At 41.6% G+C, this 20,181-nt stretch overlaps 1 protein-coding gene across 1 annotated transcript in view; it reads left to right on the top strand.

Annotated features, from left to right (window-relative positions):
- The first annotated feature begins 2,828 nt into the window (after nt 1-2,828).
- Nucleotides 2,829-20,181, top strand: part of SH3PXD2B (SH3 and PX domains 2B) — a 66,675-nt gene continuing 49,322 nt past the window's right edge. The window contains exon 1 of the mRNA XM_053464706.1: nt 2,829-3,114. Within this exon, the coding sequence (XP_053320681.1) occupies nt 3,043-3,114 (72 nt within the window). The 5' untranslated portion in view covers nt 2,829-3,042. The remainder of the gene's footprint in view (nt 3,115-20,181) is intronic.

The following is a 20,181-nucleotide window of genomic DNA, read 5'->3' as shown; positions in this document are numbered from 1 at the left end:
TAATCATGCAACTTACATGTCACTTGAGATGACCAGTCATTTGCAAATATACACTGTTCATAAACTAAGGTTGGTCAGAGCCCTGTTTTGGTGCTACACATGCATTAAATATATACTCACACGCTCTACACGTATGCATTAATGTTTGCACACCATAAGAAGCCATCTCTGCTGGTTCACTGTGAGTACAAGCAAGTCCTTGGGAGGAAGCAAGCAACCCAGACTTAATCAGAGGATCAGTGACCCTCTTCTCTAGAGGAGGGGTTTAACTGGAAACTTATTTTAGTATCCGTAAAATCCATGGAGTGGCGTATGAGGGGGTCTGGACTGGGGGTATACACAGGGTGGAAGAGGGGGCGTGAGACTAGTCCTCTTCTAGACTATCCATAAAAAAAAGGATTGTCCCTTAGCAGGTTGTGGATGTACCAAATCCTGTTCTCCCTCACCAGTGGTTCTTGGAGAACAACCTTTTACACAACACATTCCATTCCAAACATCTTCAATAACTCATAACATATTAGGTACCAAGCATCTTCAAATGCACCCTTTGTGTAGGTACTTTCTTTTGACTAAGTGGTCCCAACAAGGCCTATGCAAACATACAAAGCCAGAACAATTGAAGGGGTGTCTTCCCCTCCACCATGCACTGTGGACAATGCTTATATCTGCATAGCACCTTTACATGAATACATGTCCTGAATCACCATCCATGCAAAGTCTATATGTTAATAGGTCTGAGTTTATCAGTGTGGAATCTTGTTGTACTACTAAGTTCGCTTGATGCGTGTATGCAACAGATGCACTAAAATTATGGTGGGCATACCAGCGATATGTTATTAAAATGTGATGGGTAGATTTGATTGAAGATCTGATTTAAATTCACATTTTTAATCCAGATTGGATTTGACCTGTTTCAAGATAACCTGTCTCTTGTGCATGCATGGATCAAATACCTTTTTATTGATCTCCCTCAGAGAACAGAGAAAAAATACCTCCTCTGAAAGGGACTGTACAACACAGATGAAATGGGACTAGAAAGGCTTAAGCCATAATATAAACCCTCAATAAAGTTTATTTTAGTTTAAACTCCCTCTAGACCAGTGGTTCTCAACTCATGGGTCGCGGCCCTGTCTTCGGTGGGTCGCAGAGGGTCAGGGCCGGGCTGGAGGCATACCGGGAAAATTTCACTTTCCTGGGGCTGCCTTACACATTCTAGCGGCAATCCGCGAGCCGCAGGCTGTCAGGACCGCGGCCGCAACAATCAGGGCCATCAGGCAGCCTCCGGTCCGGCATGTACTTTAGTATTACTCCCCGACCGCAAAGTGGGAGCTGAATAAAGTTTTTCTCTGATTGCTCCTCCCTCTTCCTGCTGCAGCCCGCGGGCAGCCTTTCCACTCCCTCATCCTTTCTGAGGTAAGTATATCTTTTTTTAGTGTACTAATTATTTATTATTTATATATATAGAAAATAAAGTTGATGCACTGAGCGGGTCTTCTTTTTATAAAATTTATTGACTTGGTGAAGGTCCAACGTTTCGGGTCTCAATGAGACTTTCTCAAGAATTTTAAGACCAGCGGCCTTCTGATGACGTAAATGAGTCCATCAGCTGCATACGCAAGGTCGAACATTATCTCTTTATGCTCGCGTAGCTGGCGGCCACACATTATGGCTGGAGCGGCAGGCCAGGTGAATGCGGGGAGCTTGCATATCCCCAAATTTATGATATTATTAAGCAGACAAATAAATGAAACTTTTGCAGCAAGAATGGCCATTTTAAGGCTGTTTCTGAAGAACACACCTCACCCCTAGTGAAAATGTGCTAATTATATTGTATTTCCTGATAAAATAGCCCATTGCAGGTGGAAAATAAAGCAACCACCCTATCTTAAAGATCATCCTATAACCTTGCAATAGTTCTATACAATGGAACACTTATCTCACGGGAAGATTTGTGTCAGTTTGCAACTATCAGGCCATCCATAGGAATAAAAAGTGGAGTGTAACGATATCTTAGAACTGTCCTGGAGATCTTACGCTATGAACAGACTGTGATATCTTGACACGTATTCCCATAAAATACATGCATGAATCTCTTCATTGGATAATTTCCGATTGTCATTAGATAATGTTGTAATGTTGTGTTTGGACAAATTAATAAATTTCTAGATAAAAAAAACAAAAAGAAAAAATGAAATTATTCTGACAAACGTACAATATGTATATAATATGTATATATATGAATATATATATATTGCACATTTGTACAATATACACACTTATATGTACCCTGTCTATCATAACGTTTGATAAAACATTACAAATTAAAAATAAGTGTTAAAATGTATATGGCTATGGATTTGATATATTGTAAACATATGATTGACGCTTTATTGTGGATCTCATTTGCTATTCCACTTACAGCCACCAGGGGGACACGCAACAGGCTATAGGCTGAATATAATATATATATATATATATAGATATATATATATATATATATCTATATCTATATATATATAAAATACATTAATATAATAGAATATATTTATATATACATACATATATATACATACATATATATATATATATATATGTACACACACACACATATATATATATATAGTTATATATATATATATATAGTTATAAAAATAGATAGATAGATAGATAGATAGATCGATAGATAGAGATATACACATACATATATACATACACACAAACGTATTCACTGTCAGACATTCACTCTCTCTCCCTTGCCTCCTTCTCTCCACCGATCCGCCCCTGTAGGGCTGGGATTAAGTAATGAGCCCTCCTCAAACTGAGAGAGAGCAGAGACCTTAAGCTATGAAAGTAGCCCCAGAGAACCTGGACCCTGTGCAGCTTCGGCTCTTCGGTGGCTCCTGCTTCTTATAGCCATTTGCCAACACATAGGACTGGCTACCATATCTTATCACCCAGCTGGATGTTGGAAGGGTCTCGACCACCCAGAAAGAAAGCCCGAGCCTCCGATCTGCCTTTTGTGTGAAGCCGGAGACAAGAGCCATGCCCAGGAGAAGCATTGTAGAAGTGTGTGTGCAGGACGTGCAGAAGAGACGCAGCCCCAACAAGCATTATGTGAGTTAGTGGGGCAGATGCTCCGTGGGTGGCCTCAATGTGCCTTCCAGGGTGGGGGGCAAGTTCATCCCCCTCCTTGTTGCATTTGCAGCGCCCATCCCTGCAGTAACAAGCCATGTGTCGGAATGAGGGTCGTGCAGGAGGCAGGGAGATCCGGTGTGGAGGAGCCGGGAATTCGGTGATCGGTGCCCTCCTAATAGACCATCCGAGCAGTGAGGATGAGCCAGGGAGCCACAATCATTTCCTGGTGTGGCTTGGAAATCACTGCATTTATTTCACCCCTGCTGGTATTTCTTAATACTAGGTGTACCTCTGCATTTAACACTGCGATTCACACTAACACTGAAGTGAAAAAAGCCATTGTGCTCATAATACTGCATATACTGTACATAGTTTGCCAAAGATAAAAACAAAGTTTCCTTTAAGGGCTGTTGCTACATATGCTGGGTTTGGTTTGATACAGAGAGGGCTTGGTATGGGGTTAATCCAAGCACTGCTTGCCAATGCTTAAAAGAAGCAATCATCCTAATTGCAGCCTGGGACTGGCTCTGACTTGGCAAATGGTTTTCCCAGCAGAGCTGACAGTGTAGCTTTTGTCCAGATTGGGCAGAAATGTGCGGAGGTAAAATTACTGGTACTGTGCTGGTCTTCAATTGGAGAGGTCGCTTAGGACAAAGAATGTTTTTATTATTATTTATATTCTTCAACAGTTTGCGCTGCATTTTTCCCAATACGCATATTCAGAATTCCTATACCAAGATGAACCCTTACATTAGGTAAAGAGGGCCTTGCTCGCAAGCTGACAATCTATTGCAATACTATAAATGTAGTCTGCCACCGTTTCTAATGAGGGATCAATGTCTGTCCTACACCATTCTAGGTGGGGCTTCGGCTTAACACAGGGGCTTCATTGTTTTCAAAGTAGAGCTGTTGGACGACTTTCTCCTTGAGTATAAAACCAATATGAAATTGACCGGTTCCTTCATCATAAATAATTCTCGGATTCAGTATCCAGTGGAAATGTATGTATGGCTTTTTAAGTAGTGATTTAGTGCGCATGTGGCAGCATTAGTCACCCACATCTGCAAATTCCCATATACAGTGAAATGATGTCATCATGTCCTGATTGGTCAATTTATACATCATATGTACATAAAGGAAATTGTTTTAATTTTTAGATTAACTATTTACATGTACAGAAGGGCTTGTGTGTAATGAATTTTGGGTTTTAAAAGTTAAATACATTCACACCCTTTTCTCCTTTGTCTCCTCTGCATAATTCTGAGGATAGTCAACCATCAGTGCCTTGGTGGGGTTAACTGAAGCGTGCTCCAGTGGTCCCAGTTACTTCTTACCTGTACCACCTGTCTCATGTACAAATTGTGCTGGTCCTTGTTGAGGGCCCTCAGTTTGAGGACGCATCAGCAGAAAGGGTTCTTTAGGGGTTTGAGGGCTATCAACCTTTTCAGTGAAGAGTATAATTACTTATAGTGTTATTTTTATCTTGCACTTATTTCATGGCAGGTCACTTCTTGACCCTCATTAAGCAACCACGTGCAAAACATGAGCTTGCTGCAGTACTAAATGCAAAATCCCCGGAAGGTCCATTTAATATTGTTTTACGTAATGTACTTTAAATAAAGTGGTTGTAGGACCAAGTTTAAAAAGTGGCCTTATTACCATAGCAACCAATAGAACAGTCATGTAATCAGGAACATTCTATAGGTTTCTATAGTGATAAGACTACTTTTCTAACTTCATACCCCTATGACTTATGCATAACCATCATTGAGCGTTATCATCTGCTTTGCAGTACATAGAATGGTTGGCTCACAACCACTTCATTGGTTGGATGTTGTATATTCAGTCGCTGTAGTTATAGCTGAAATCATTTACATTTTTTTTCTTTATAAAAGGGTATTTAGTATCATTCACAACATTGTAACATCTACAAAAATATTTCATGTAACAGATACAGAATTAGAAAATTGTGTTGACATTGTGTTGTTCTTTGTCTACTTCCTCCTTCCCTTTTATTTGGCATGGCTTGCCAACCAACTAGTTTTACTCAATGGACTGACTGGCCTTAAGAGCAACATTTCCGACATTGCATTATACTTTCTTAGAAATGCATTAATGTCCTTTGAGAGAGAGCGTAAGTAATCAATACACTCCACTTTGAACTGTATCAGTTACACAAACACGCATGGCTCACCATGATATGGTGATGACACCATGATGTGTATATATATATATATATATATATATATATATATATATATATATATATATATATATATATATATATATATATATAATTATACCTATAGTGAAGGCTTGTATTCTAGATCTGATATAAGGGTACTAGAGCAGGCCGCTTGTAAGCGACTCTATGGTAAAGGCCTCTGGCTCTTTATAGACAATAGATGCCAGGGGTGGAACCTGTATTTGAGGGGGTAGCTAAAATATTAATAGAGTTACTGCTTCCTTTGGTAGGATGATAGTATGATCTTTGTTTCTTTTCTCACTTCCCATCTCCCTTTTCCTGTTTCCTAAATTTTCCACTCATCCCCTTCCACGATGCTCTTAGATCTGCCGGATTAACGCTGTCCAGTGTACGGAGTGTAATAATAAAGCCAACGTTGATGCCTAGAAGCAAATGCAGCTTTTAAACCAAATGTGGAATTGGTGAAGGTGGCCTCTGTCTGCGGTGATGGAGTAGGGAGTGGTTTATCGATGGGTTTTCTGGAGACTCGCTCATTTCTAACCATTAAATGAGGTTGAGTTTGTGTTGCGTTGTATAGTAATCATGTGCAAGCAGATGGTGCATGCTTGGAATTCTGGGATCAAAAGGCAAACCCAGATTAGCCAAATGTATATACTGATCATCATTGTTGTAACTGTAGGAGAGGCAGTAATGGGATGTTTCAGATTACATACTCCTATCTGGGGTATTTATTAATGTCCTGTGCAAATAATATACCAATTTTAAACCCACATAGCTCAGGGCTGGGCAAATTAAAAGTTACAAGCCAGGCAGACAAATCTAGGCGCTAACCTGGTCTTATTTAAGACAAAGAAAGAGGTAAAGCCATATATTTAGTCCTGGTGACCACGTTGTGTCCCGTTTTGCTTCTTCGTGTGTATGTGTGATTAGCAGTGTGTGTTTGTGTGTGATGAGAAGGCACAAGTACAGAGCTGTAATTATCATTTTAGTGCTAGACAGTAGCCGGAGGTCATTAGTATGATGTCATTTTTCCTTCCCCCCCATGACAGAGCTGCATTAAGGAGTAACATGTGGTCTGGAAAGGCTAAGTGCCTTGGATGGCCAGTCTAAAAAAAAAACCCCATTCCTTGAAGCAATATTTCGTTCTAACACAATGATTAACCCCTTGCATTCCACAGGTGGTCTACCACATTACACAACTGCCCCTTTAAAGTATTTATCACAGATTTACACTGAAGGTGCCGGTGTAGCATTTAACCCTTCAGTGCTGAATATTTGGAACCGCTTATCACACTGAGCTCTGATAAGGAAGGCAGTTGTGATTTTAGGCATCCTAGGAGGCATCAGGCATGCTGTTCCCAGCAAAGAGAAGTTTTACAAGTGTATGGCCACTTAAATGTCTGCTAGCCTTTTCATCCTTTCTCCCTCCCCCATTCTCCATTTTTATTCATTTCCTCCCCCCCTCCCTTTCCTGATCCTAACTGTCTCTTTAGTAAAACATGTGGGACACCAATCTCTATGCATCCAGATCAAGGAGACTCACACATTAAAAGTGCATTTATATCAGTGAAAGAGGGAGCAGAAGGCTGTCTTTGTACCTTTTAGTTTCGAGGGACCATTGCAGAGAATAAGCAATAGCTTAATATTATACCTGTAGTTCATGAAATATCCTGAGATCCTAAATTCCATCTGCTTACGTCTAGAACTTGCATACCAGTCGGTGTAAAAGTAGACACCTTGACATTGTAAACTCTGCAGCCCAGCCTTTAGTGCAGACCCCTGCATTTTGTTCATTAATAATTATAGATATTAAGCTCATAAGAGCGCAGACCTCTTCTCCTTATGAGCCCGTGTGTCTTAACATTTATTAATGTTATTACGGTCTTAATGTTATTGTCTCCATCAGCTGGTACTCTATAAAAAAAAAATATAATGCAATTCTTGTTGATTCAATTCTAGATGTACTCTTCTGTGTTTGATTAATAGAGTTTCTGAACTCTATTACAGTACTCTTCATAAACAATAGTAAGGAACATTCCTCTATGGGCACAGCTGAATTTGATCATAGGTCAGAAACTGCACTTATTCCAACTGGGATTTCGTCAAATGGGGCTTTTGAATCAATGATTGTGAAATGTTCGCGTGTGGTGCTAAAGCAGAAGTTTAAGAAGAATTATAAAAATACATTATTGTATGGTCTATAAAAAGATGACTTTTTTTAAGGTGGCAGAGAATAATGGGAGCTGTAAAAAAATGGGCAGATTATGAAGTGTAGTACTGAGAAATACTGAGCGGCTCAAAACCACAATAGGGTTTTCTACACCATGATTTAAGGATCCATAAGAGAATTTGACTCTTGTGGTTTAGCAAAACCATGATCATTGAGTGAGAACATGAGCCAAGCAGAGTCCCTAACTGCTAAAAGGGACCCCCGATTGGAAGGACACAGCAGATAATTCTAGCCAGAGAAGAACATAGCATTACTGCTAGTGGTTTGTCCACCCAGCACAAACTATGGATTTATAAATGCCTACCTTCTTATAATCTCAGTTTTGTGTACCGCAGAATACGGAGCTGTTGTTACAAGCTGGCCCTGTTCAGCAGGCATCTCTGCTGTTGATGATTTTCGATTTTAGTTTTATCTTGAGCTTCATACTAGAGCCATTTATGATTTCAAAAATCTAATTATTTAAACCCATTTCCCAGTGAGTCCCTTATACGTTTACCAATGAGAGCTCAGTGAATGATGAGCAGACATTATGGCATAAAATTACTTCTAGAACAGAGAACACTGAATATTTATTAGTGCTGGAGTGCTGCCAAGTGCATTAAAAATGGGATATCTGTAAATGGCAGAAAAGCCATCCACGTGAATCAATAAAACAGCACTTACGCTATGTGTGCACTAGGTCTCCAATATTAGTGCATATAATCAAAACCAAGATATTATTGCTTAACATGATAAAAGACATACTTTAGCAAAAAAACAAAGTATTGCCCAATATCAGATTTTTTGTTGCTTCCCTTTTTACTGATGAATGGAAATCAACACGGTGACGTCAGTTAAAATCTGGAATCTTTTAGTTTGTACAGAAGTCCTCAAAACATTAATTCCATATTTGATCGTTTAAGTAATGACTCACTAAACAATGTGTTTCAGGTAACTTGTGATTTATGTGACACATTCTATCTAGGAACACTATACATTACAAATTACCATTTAAATCATCCAAAAAAAGTTAGTCCAACATAACAAAGTTAAATCGTTGAGGTACTCATTTGTTAGAGAATTATGAGACATTTTTTGCCATTTCTGTGTAATGTTCGCTGTATGTTAATCTGTTTGTAAAATAGAATATATGGTATTATTGGAGTTTAGCAGAATTTTCTGCAAATCAGAGTTTAAATAAACTCCCAAAAATTAGTCTTGTTTCCCTCCACAAACTAGGTTGACAGCGGTCAATTTGTTTTTCTCTTCGGGAAAGCTTTGGAGGTCATGGTTAGAATAGGGGTTTGCGGCATGATCCTATACATCCAGCCACCTTGCAATGTATTAAAGCTGAACCGTGTCAATCTGTCAGTCATCAGCAAAAGAGAGCTATGTGATAAAAGGGTTTCAAGTGCACCTGTGAGCAAACCCCATTTCCCCATTAATTGTTTATCAAGCACTAGTCATTAATATTTGAGTTAGTATATTAGTGCACATTTTTTATGTTAACTTTTTTTGCAGCTGTAGTCGTATTTACAGGAAATAGTAATTTGTTTCCCTTAAATTCAATTTTATTTCTGCATCACATTGAAAACCACATATATTAAGCAAAAACAGAGAACTGAGTAAGCTATAGCTCAAAACACCTCAAAAGGAGAAATAAACTTTAGTAGGACAGCAATAAGAGCAAAACAGCTCATCTGAACCACAAATACAAGCCATAGGCTGTTTCGGATAATACATGTCAAATCACCAGACTGAGAATTTGGAATTAGCCTAAGTTTCTCAACGATGCTGTGTTAGTTTAGCTCAACCATTGAAAACATCTAAGCCTAAAAGTCAGAAAGTTAACTTTTGTTAAAATGTAACTTGTATCTATTTGTGTGTCTGTTATTCTTATTTCAGATATACTGGTATATCGCTCTTATGATATGTTGATTGCCGGTTATTATAATTGGAAGCTGGATGAATAATAGCCATAGACAGAGAAAGGACAAAGTACACTGTTCACTGGGCCTTTGACTAGACTGATGGTCCATCAAAACATCCTCATATAACCGATCCATCTGAGCCATGCGTTTGTAAGGCCCCTCAAAGTGCAGTGTACTCCAACCACAGACAGGGAGGGTGGTAAGTGGTACAATAGATGGCATTGGGCATATGTGCAGAGGACTGAGCTTTGAGTATAAAATTTAGTTGGTCCTCCCCTTTGATCAGTGCCTGACAAATGCTCTACTGGGTGAATGGGCAAAAATTCCCACAAAAATACTTCAAACTCCATGTGGAAAGCCTTCCCAGAAGAGTGTAAGCTGTTATAGCTGCAGAGGAGGGGACTTGATATTAATGTCTATATATTTAAAATCTCTGTTGGTTTAATGATCAGATGACCCAATACATTTGTCCATATAGTGTGGCATATTGATGGTAATATATTTTGGATCAATCTCCATTGCCAAGCAATTTTTTCCCGACATAAAGCATTCAAGATTCACATGGAAACTGTTGATATTATATACAAAAAAAGTTTGACAGCATCTCAACTGATAACAGAAAGCCCCTTTATAGCCTGTTCTGTGTGGCATTCTCACTTAGGACTGCCTCAAGGTTTAGCTCACTTGTGCTATCACAGAAAATCTGCATCAACATATCTTTCTGATCCACGCTCAGAATAAAAAGGCAAGGCCAGTTTACTCTGAACAAGGGAGCCAACAACTCCAGATATTTGTTTTTTCCTTCATAGACCTCATCAGCATACCCGGGAACTTCTGGGCTTCCCTTGCGGGACGCGGCCTGGACTGCCCACTGACGTCAGCGGGTGGTCCTGTGACATCGGTAGGAGTGACAAGGTTTAGACATTAATGGCTGTGTGTTGAGTTATTTTGAGGGGACAGCAGATTTACACTGTTATACAGGCTGTACGCTCACTACTTTATGTTGTAGCAGAGCGTCATTTCTTCAGTGTTATCACATGAAAAGATATAATAAAATATTTACAAAAATGTGAGGAGTGTACTCACTTTTACAAACACATATACATACATCCCACCTCCCTCCCCCTTACCTCTCACCAGCCTCATTTTCACCGCGGGTCTCCTGACCCCCCGATACACTCCTGTCTCCCCGCGCTGGTTCAAACTAGTTTAGAAAGGGCCCTTCTGACCTTGATAGCCCCGATCCAGGTCGGAAGGGCCCTTTCTAAACAATTTTGAACCAGCGCGGGGAGACAGGAAGAAGGGGTCGCACCCAGTTGTTACCCCAGTGCTTCCAAGCAAGGATGCAGTCTAGGGCAGGCTATGAAGTGTCTGTCTGTTCTTAGCTGAGTTGTTCTTAATCTTTTTTGAGGAAATAAATGCCTCCTCAGTGTACACGTTAATCTGGTATTAATATGTAGAAAATCCTTACATTTCTTTAAGTAACGTCCTCTGTTACCCTTGGTAATGTTAGCTATTTTGTCATCTTTATTTGTGATGTTTTTCTAGAAAAAGTTAGTTTCCCATTGGCCTATGCAGACTTTTTACAATTTACAAAATGGCTTGTGAAAGACACCAAGACCATCAGACTCATGACCGTAAGGGAGTGTCCGTTTGAAATATCTGTTTTGATAGAAGGGTCAGGAAGTCACTAGTGTCGCCTTATCCCACACATGAGCTGATCTCTTCTTGGCGTGTAGCCTATTAAGGCACGTCTTAACATGCTGGATGTTTTTATGCTGTCAACTCCTTTTGTTGCCTGAGGTATTACTAAGTGAATAAAGATGATTCGTGCTATTTTTGTTTTCCTTGGCCAGTTTCTTTTGTTGCTGTGGGGTTTCCCACCCATTAATGGGGTGGGGTTAATCAATGTTTAAATGTGGCAGTAATAAACTCAAATCAAATTAATCGGCTAGCATTTTTGCCCCTTCCCTAATATTCTTTGGTGTCAGTGTCATTATGTGAAGAGGGTGTATTGCGTACGGTGAGTTGCTGATTTAAATCTCCTATATGTCAAAGATGTGCTTTTTATTATATTTTTTTAAAACTAATAGCTAAATTATTGCTACCATAATGGTACTGGTATTTTTATCAGCCTAAGATACCTACTCTGACTTCATCTATTATAGCTATAGATGTGCCCTTTAAAAAAAAATAATAGCTAAATTACTGCTTCTGTAATATTACAGGTATTTTTTATTAACCTAAGATACCTACTTATTTCCAAGAACTTTTGACATCATAGAGGTGGCACTCGGTTCCCCTGCTTTTTGATGTAGAGCATTCTTGATGCTTTGCAAAATGTATTGTGTGAGCATTCTATCCTCAGGAAGTGTATGTATATAACAGATGTTTAGGTAAACACTGTCACGGTCAGGACTACTTGCCAAGCCGTGACTGTGTGGAGGGTGTGGGCATGAAGGGGTTAATAGCACCAGGCCTCTGGATTTACTAACTTGACCCCTTAACAAGGCATAAGTTACACCAAATTAACCCCCAAATCCTGCCTGTATCCCCCCAGGTAGTCTGCCACCACTCACGATTTTGATACCGGATTCGTGAGAAATCCGAATTAGAACCTTTATCTCTATATATATATATCAACCCACCCCGGGCAACCAACATATATATATATATCCTGTAAAACTTAATAACAATATGGTAACGTGTTATCCTCTCTTAGGGTTCGTGGATATCGATACTAGAGCCCAAAGACAGACTTGAATTATGAATATTTTAATAACAAAAATACAAAAGATTACACAGTGCCAGAATTACAAAAAACAAGACATACAAACGAAAAATAAAACAGCAAACAGTTCTTAAAAACAATGGGACTTAAACACAGGACCCTCACTCACGAGTTTCTCCAATAAGCAGGCCTGTGGGAACTCCTTAAGTCCAGATGGTTCTTACGATGTTGTTCCGATCAGAGTATATCATGGAGTTCTGCTTTTCGGTCGCTGCATTGTCCCTAAATCACACTCTGTTTCAAGAAACCCCCCTCTGACCACATGACCGATTATATGACACCATCCCCAAGAATCGGGTCCCATCTTTGATGTGCCAATAAGTTATGGTGGGGTAAAGGTGATGGAAACCCCTCCACTTAAGATAGGAATGGAATTCCTATAACTAAGGATCCTTATCAGTTAGGCCATGAATCACCACAGGGGTCCTTTGGGAAGATGACACCTCTAGCCAGAACAGATACAGAGGGCATTCACAAAGAAACACATTAAAATCAACCTCAGATTAACTCATTGAGTGCTGAAACAAAGAAACTAACCACCTCTGCTGGGTTACCCTTCCATGCATCCACTACATTATATGAGTTAATCATGACACCTCCCCCTTTAAGATGGTGGACAGAGGAGGTCAGCACACGCTGATCTACTATGTCTGCCTAAATCCTAGTCTCCCCCTGACAAGACAAACAGTCAGCGTTCCCATAGAAGCTGACTTGTCACACCAGCCAGTAGAACAATACTGCTGTAGCACCAGACTCCATCTGAGCATTTTGCTAAGCTTCCCATCTACTCTATCCGCCTGAAGAGAAGGGTTGTGATAGATTATAACAGTGAAGTCACAACCATACAAGCATGGCTGTAACTCCTGCAAAGCACACACCATAGCTAAGCACTCTTTGCCAACCCTTGAATAAACCTCTTCCTTTGGCGATAAGTTACTCAGATGTTTTAAGGCCTCATCCATTTGTTTCTCTGCCCTGCTTAGGATAGCTACACGCTGCCCATTCCCAAGCAAGACAGCAAACGGGTGTCCATTGTCCTGGGCATCCGGTGTGGATCCCAGGCTCTTGGCTTCACCTACACTCACAGGGCGAGGGGTTTCTTGCTGACTGGTCAATGCAGCTGTCTTTTCATCAACCCGTACTATATTATCCTCTGTAGCTGTTGCCCCAGCATCTTGCTGGTATGCCACTACAGCTACAGGGGAAATATTCTGCCCCTCACATTGCCCACTCAGTGAAAACACAAAAGGTATAACAAGGTGTGATTTTTCCTCCCCCTCCTCCTTATCTCCAGACTTTACAGCTTTAGGGGTCTTAAGCACAGTTGAGAAACTATCCCCTTCCTGCTTCTTAACCTCCAGCACTTTAGGAGTTACATTAAGCATTTCATCTGAAGCATGAAAGCAGGGGTTTGGCTGACACACAGAAACATCACATTCCATATATCCCTTGTTTTCCCTTTGAGAAAATTGATTAACAGGAATATCCTCAGACACCCCTATATCATGTATACTTTCTCCTGTCCCCAGATTTAAGTACTCAGGTGCTGTAGGCACAGTTGGGCACACATCCCCAGTCCCCTTTAGTTTTCCAGGGATAATACCTTCAGGGCATACAACTTCTAAAGGCACTTTTACAGAAGTATCCCCAGCATCCCTGAATCCCTTGGCTACCTGATCACCCATAGTCACACTATGCTTTTCAGTATCAGGGGGCATTGAACCAGAAGAGCCACTACTGATTCCCTGTTCCTGAACCTCTGCCCCTCCAAAGGTCAAACCATAATTTTCCCCTAGAGCTTGCTCGCTAGGTCTGGTCCCTTGGTGCACATCCCCCTTCATCTCTTCAGGAGACAGGATCCTAGGTGCTGGTTCAGACAGGCATACCTCTGCATTCTGGGCTCCCTCCCAGCTACCCACTACTCCCAAAGTTTCAGACAGTACCTTAGGTTGGACAGGGCCCTCTACCAGCCCTCCAGGTTTGCAGGTTTCCTCAACTGGTGCATACTGGCAAACAAGTCGACCCAGATCCTTGCCCAGCAAAACATTAACAGGAATATCCTCGGATATCCCCACCTCCCGCAAACCCTTGCCCACACCCCAATCAAGGTACACACGTGCCACTGGCACTGCAGGGCGCACCCCGCCAATTCCATGGATGGACATGGTCTTCCCAGGGATATGATCCTCCAATTTTACCATCTCAGGCCGCACCAGAGTGCAAGCAGCCCCCGTATCCCTGAGTCCCATAGTCACACGGTCACCTACAGTCACTCTTTGTAGGTTTTCATCTTCATTCCCCTGAACCCTGGAAACAAACAAGACAGCTGGGTGTTCCTCAACTGATACACATTGCAAATTGTCTCCTGGTGCCTCCTTTGGTCTAGCCACAAACAAAACAGGTGCAGCTCCCCCAGCTGTACCTCCATTTCCATTTGTCTGTGGAGATGGTCTCTTAGAAGGGCAGGTGGCACTCAAGTGCCCAGTCTGGTTACACCGATAACACCGGCGGGTATCCCCCTGGCCCGATGTGGCCCCTGCTCTGTTGGCTAGGAAAGGTGTTGGTGATAATCTCCCGGCTGGCTTAGGAGTTGGTGGCTGGTAGGCTGCTCCTTTCCAGGTGGATGGTCCTTGCGATGCTTGTACCCGCTTTGTTGTTGGAGTACGGTTGTTGGCATAATCGTTAGCCAGATCTGCCGCCTCTGCCGTGGTCTTAGGTTTTCTGTCCAGAATCCACTCTCGGGCCTCCGGACTTCGTGTCCTCAGGAACTGCTCCAAAATCATCAGATCCTCCAGGGCCTCATATGTAGTAACTTGTAGGCCTCCAGTCCATTGCCGGAAAATAGTCCGAAGCTGTCCCGCATATTCGGTGCAACTGTCCGATGTAGCTTGCTGCATCTCTCGAAACTTTTTTCTGTAGAATTCAGGGGTGAGGTTAAAACTTTTTAACAAGGCAGATTTTATGGCCTCATAGTCCTGATCAACTTCCATTGGTAAGGAAGCAAACACATCCAGTGCTTTCCCCTTCAGACGTGGGGTTAAATACTTTCCCCACTCTTCCTTGGGCAGCTGGTACTGCCGGCACACTTTCTCAAATCCTCTCAAAAACACATCCAAGTCAGTGTCCTTTTCCAGCATTGGAAAGTGTTCCAGGCGAGGTCGGTTAGCATATCCATCCCCGTTAACAATGCTTTGGGGAGACGGACTATATTGCTTTAACCGTAGAAGTTCCAGCTGATACCTCCGCTCAGCTTCTCGTTCAGCCCGCTCCGCAGCTCTCTCAGCAGCCTCCATCTCTCTCTCTTTCTCTCTTTCCGCAGCCTCCCTCTCTCTCTCCTTGTACTGCAGAATCAGGTTGAACTTTAGCTGAGGATCCACGCTCCCCAGATCCTTTAGTAACACTTGTAACTCAGAGTCCATTACACTCAAGGCGTTAACTTTATCAGGAAAACATCCTTGATCCACAGGCTCTTCCAAAATCACATTTGCTCCGATGGCCTGCTCTGCACAGAGTTTATCATGTTCCAGGAGATCCAAAATCAGCTGCTCTTTACTTTTGCCAAAAATTTGTATATTCCTTTCTTGACAAACCAGCTCCAGAGATTCTTTTGGCTGTCGTCGATATGCCTCCATAATGCAGTATGGTAGAGAAAAATAAAAAGGAGAGGAACGAACTGTTTTGCACTGTATGTCTGTAATTAGGCACTGAGTAATGTCTTTGGGAAATTACACAAAACCCATGTAATTTCTTCTAGTACTAAAATCACCAAACCGGGCAATACAAATAGCACTAAAAAACTCTAGATATCCCACCTAGCTGCCGCCAAGTTTGTCACGGTCAGGACTACTTGCCAAGCCGTGACTGTGTGGAGGGTGTGGGCATGAAGGGGTTAATAGCACCAGGCCTCTGGATTTACTAACTTGACCCCTTAACAAGGCATAAGTTACACCAAATTAACCCCCAAATCCTGCCTGTATCCCCCCAGGTAGTCTGCCACCACTCACGATTTTGATACCGGATTCGTGAGAAATCCGAATTAGAACCTTTATCTCTATATATATATATCAACCCACCCCGGGCAACCAACATATATATATATATCCTGTAAAACTTAATAACAATATGGTAACGTGTTATCCTCTCTTAGGGTTCGTGGATATCGATACTAGAGCCCAAAGACAGACTTGAATTATGAATATTTTAATAACAAAAATACAAAAGATTACACAGTGCCAGAATTACAAAAAACAAGACATACAAACGAAAAATAAAACAGCAAACAGTTCTTAAAAACAATGGGACTTAAACACAGGACCCTCACTCACGAGTTTCTCCAATAAGCAGGCCTGTGGGAACTCCTTAAGTCCAGATGGTTCTTACGATGTTGTTCCGATCAGAGTATATCATGGAGTTCTGCTTTTCGGTCGCTGCATTGTCCCTAAATCACACTCTGTTTCAAGAAACCCCCCTCTGACCACATGACCGATTATATGACACCATCCCCAAGAATCGGGTCCCATCTTTGATGTGCCAATAAGTTATGGTGGGGTAAAGGTGATGGAAACCCCTCCACTTAAGATAGGAATGGAATTCCTATAACTAAGGATCCTTATCAGTTAGGCCATGAATCACCACAGGGGTCCTTTGGGAAGATGACACCTCTAGCCAGAACAGATACAGAGGGCATTCACAAAGAAACACATTAAAATCAACCTCAGATTAACTCATTGAGTGCTGAAACAAAGAAACTAACCACCTCTGCTGGGTTACCCTTCCATGCATCCACTACATTATATGAGTTAATCATGACAAACACACCTTTTGATCCTGCATATATTACTTAGGATGAGATCTCATGTTGGTGAAGAAGGAGACTGCCGACTTTTACCTTATGAGGCCTGTTACTCTTGTCCCAGTTGGATCGGGCTGATCTGTATTTGGGGAAGCAGAGTTTGTGTTTTCCTATGCAGCCTTGGACTCCTAATGTGGGATCTGGACGAGTGCTCGTGAGTTTGTGGACACGAGCCAGCAGTTATCCCGGCCAAGAGGCAAAATCTCTTTTGTTTCCTGGCATCTCCATCGCTGCTCCTTTTTTCCCCCTATGATTTTTCCATTTTACATGTAACCCTTCTTTGCATCTACTCTTGCCTGCCAGCAACTGCTAGAGAGCACCCTAATTATTAACTCTATAAGGGATGTATTTATTAGCTTTAGTTAAATGCTTTAATGAACATACCTTAATATGCATTTTTGCTAAACCCTGTCTGGGACAATGGAGTGTCCCTTTAACATAGTTTACTATGCATTTGGCTGTATAGCGTGCATGCACTGGATGTGTTCAGCTCATTCAAGCCTAGGAGGTGGAGGGCAGGAAAAGTGGCAAATGCATAGGGGGGGATTCCACAGGACTAGCCCAAGGGATTATTGTACATTAGGTGAGCTATGTTTCCAGCACCCCCTTCTGCTTGCTAATCATCATGGCTGCTCCTCCTATTGATTCAGCTGCCTAGTCTGCCTATGCCCGCTATGCCAAGTAACATCCATAGGTAGCAACATTAGTGGGCTTGCGCTTAGAACCTGTGGAATTGACATTATGCATAAAGCCCACAGGTCGAGAACCTCTACATCACTGCTTAGTGCATTTCAGGTTCCAAATCAGGACGCTTCTGTTGAGAGATGTGGCTGGAGGTGCGGCAGGCTACCACCCATATTAACCAAGCAGCCACCTTGCTGTGGTCAACTACAAAGTGTTATGAAAAATCCATATGGGGCTATAAAGCCATTTATTTTCCAGTTCCTGGGGGCAGTCAGGGGACGTCAGAAGATCCCCAATAGGCCCATGATCCCCACTGCCCTTAAAAACAGGACAGTGGGGCTACTCAGTGGGACAATACCATGAACATCAGGACTGTCCTGTGGAAAACAGGACCCATGGATGTTTATAAAACATCCTGATGTACATCAGCCTGGCTGATGACAAAGTGTTCTATGTGAATATACATTAAGTTCGGCTCTTAAAAAATATAGACATTTTATTGTGTCAGAGTAGGTTCTAAAAGTAACACTTGCCAAGGTCATCTGTAAGCATTGAAGAAGTAAAAAATCTGTGCAGGTTTTGGTAACAACCCCCCCCCCAAAAGGAAAATAGTATTAATTTAATTTAAAGGCTGCTGTAAAAGCTGAAACGTATCAGACCTTGAACACTTTAATACCTATGAAATGCAATACAACATTTAAATACTATCTGTGTCAGCAAAAAAGAACTCCTACAGTTTTCTCTTTTGCAAAATCAGAACTCAACTTTTTTATGTTCTCATAACTCCATCCTTACTAGCTTTTTAATGACCCACCCTGGGACATTGTATATCAAATGGGTTTTGGTACTTTAACGCCAGCAGTCAATAAATCAATGTATGTGCGGTGGCTTTCTGGATATATGCAGCCACTGTGCACCCAGCAAGCGACCTCAAGCTAAAAGACAGGTCTGTAGCACGACTAGCAATAAAGATATGTGGACATTTAACCAGTTGGCCCAATGGTGTCGCCAGACTGGGGTGCTAATTAGTAGACTTGTACATTCGTATTCGGGCGAACATAAAAACACCAAGGGTACGTTTTCGTTGTTCTGCCCGAATACCGAACATACGAACATGGTGGCGGCAACGTATACGAAGACACACAACACGAAGAATCTTCGTCTACTAATCTCCCTGGTCCCTTCCCTATCTACGCAGCATCGGAGGGGTTAACGGGAGCGAAAATCCATAGGTTCGCCGTCGGGAGTTAAAGGGCCGTGCAAGCAACTCTATTGGTCACCTGCGGGGGCCTCCTTTGGCATCAACCAATTGGTTGATGCTAGAGGAGGCTCCTGCCGGCGACCAATAAATTCGTTCTTAAAGTCTGCTAATTAGTGTTTACTTAGGTTTTCATTTTATAATTGTACCTATTACTTCTTTTTGAAAGCTTTCTTTGAAGAATCCTTAAACTAATGCCGTAGAAAAGGGAAATTAAGCCAAAGTGTTACTTTATAAATATAAAAAAAAACACATCTTCATGTTGCTGAAGCTGCATGGATGTATAAAGCTACTAGAGGCCACCCATCTTACTTTTCATGCAATATATATGACGCATGAGAAGGGGAAGGAGGTTAGACAGAGGTAAGCAAACATTAAGAAAACAAATGAAAAGCTAATTTTAGTTACGTTGCTTAAGTAGTGTAAGGCCCATACTTGACATATGCCTCCTACTGCTCCTCTTTCCTAACAGAGTGTCCTAGCTCAGAATGGTTAGTGCATATGAGCATTTAGTGCAGTACAGGTCAATAAATGACACATATAATCATTTGTGTAAATATTGTAATCATGTTGCTTAATTTTTGTGGCTATTTCCCCCCTCGCTCTGTATAATACTCTCCGAGCCTTCTGGGGACATGATTTTCTTTGCTTGATGTGCTGCTTCCTGCAACCTCTGTCAACACTCTCCATGAAAAGGATTAATCTGGTGCTAGAGGGGGAAGCCTGACGGTATGTGTAAAGTTGGACTGCTCAGACCTTCCAGCTGTTTTGGGTTACAATTCCCATGATCCTCAGTTAGTTACTGGCAAAGGATCATGGGACTCGTAATCTAAAAACAGTATGATGGCCGCAGCTGCCTTTTTTTCCAACGTTTTTGTCGGTGCTGTAACTGAATTTGTGAAACTTTGGTACAGCATAAAGGCGTCCTCCCACACACGTTCCTTTACACGGACCTTAAAACCATCCCAGCCTGTTAACAGCTGTTCATGTTTGTATTAGAGATGGTAGAAGACAATGTGATAAAACTGTAATACTCTTCAACATAATTTATTAATGGAAAAGGTGGATAAAGTTATCTACTGGGAACAAGGCTCATGACAGGGCTTGGCAATCAT

This window comes from Spea bombifrons, chromosome 4, assembly GCF_027358695.1.
Source record: "Spea bombifrons isolate aSpeBom1 chromosome 4, aSpeBom1.2.pri, whole genome shotgun sequence".
In the NCBI taxonomy this organism is placed as follows: Eukaryota; Metazoa; Chordata; class Amphibia; order Anura; family Pelobatidae; genus Spea; species Spea bombifrons.
Note: the sequence above shows the minus strand (reverse complement) of the source record. Positions and strands in the feature narration are given on the sequence as shown.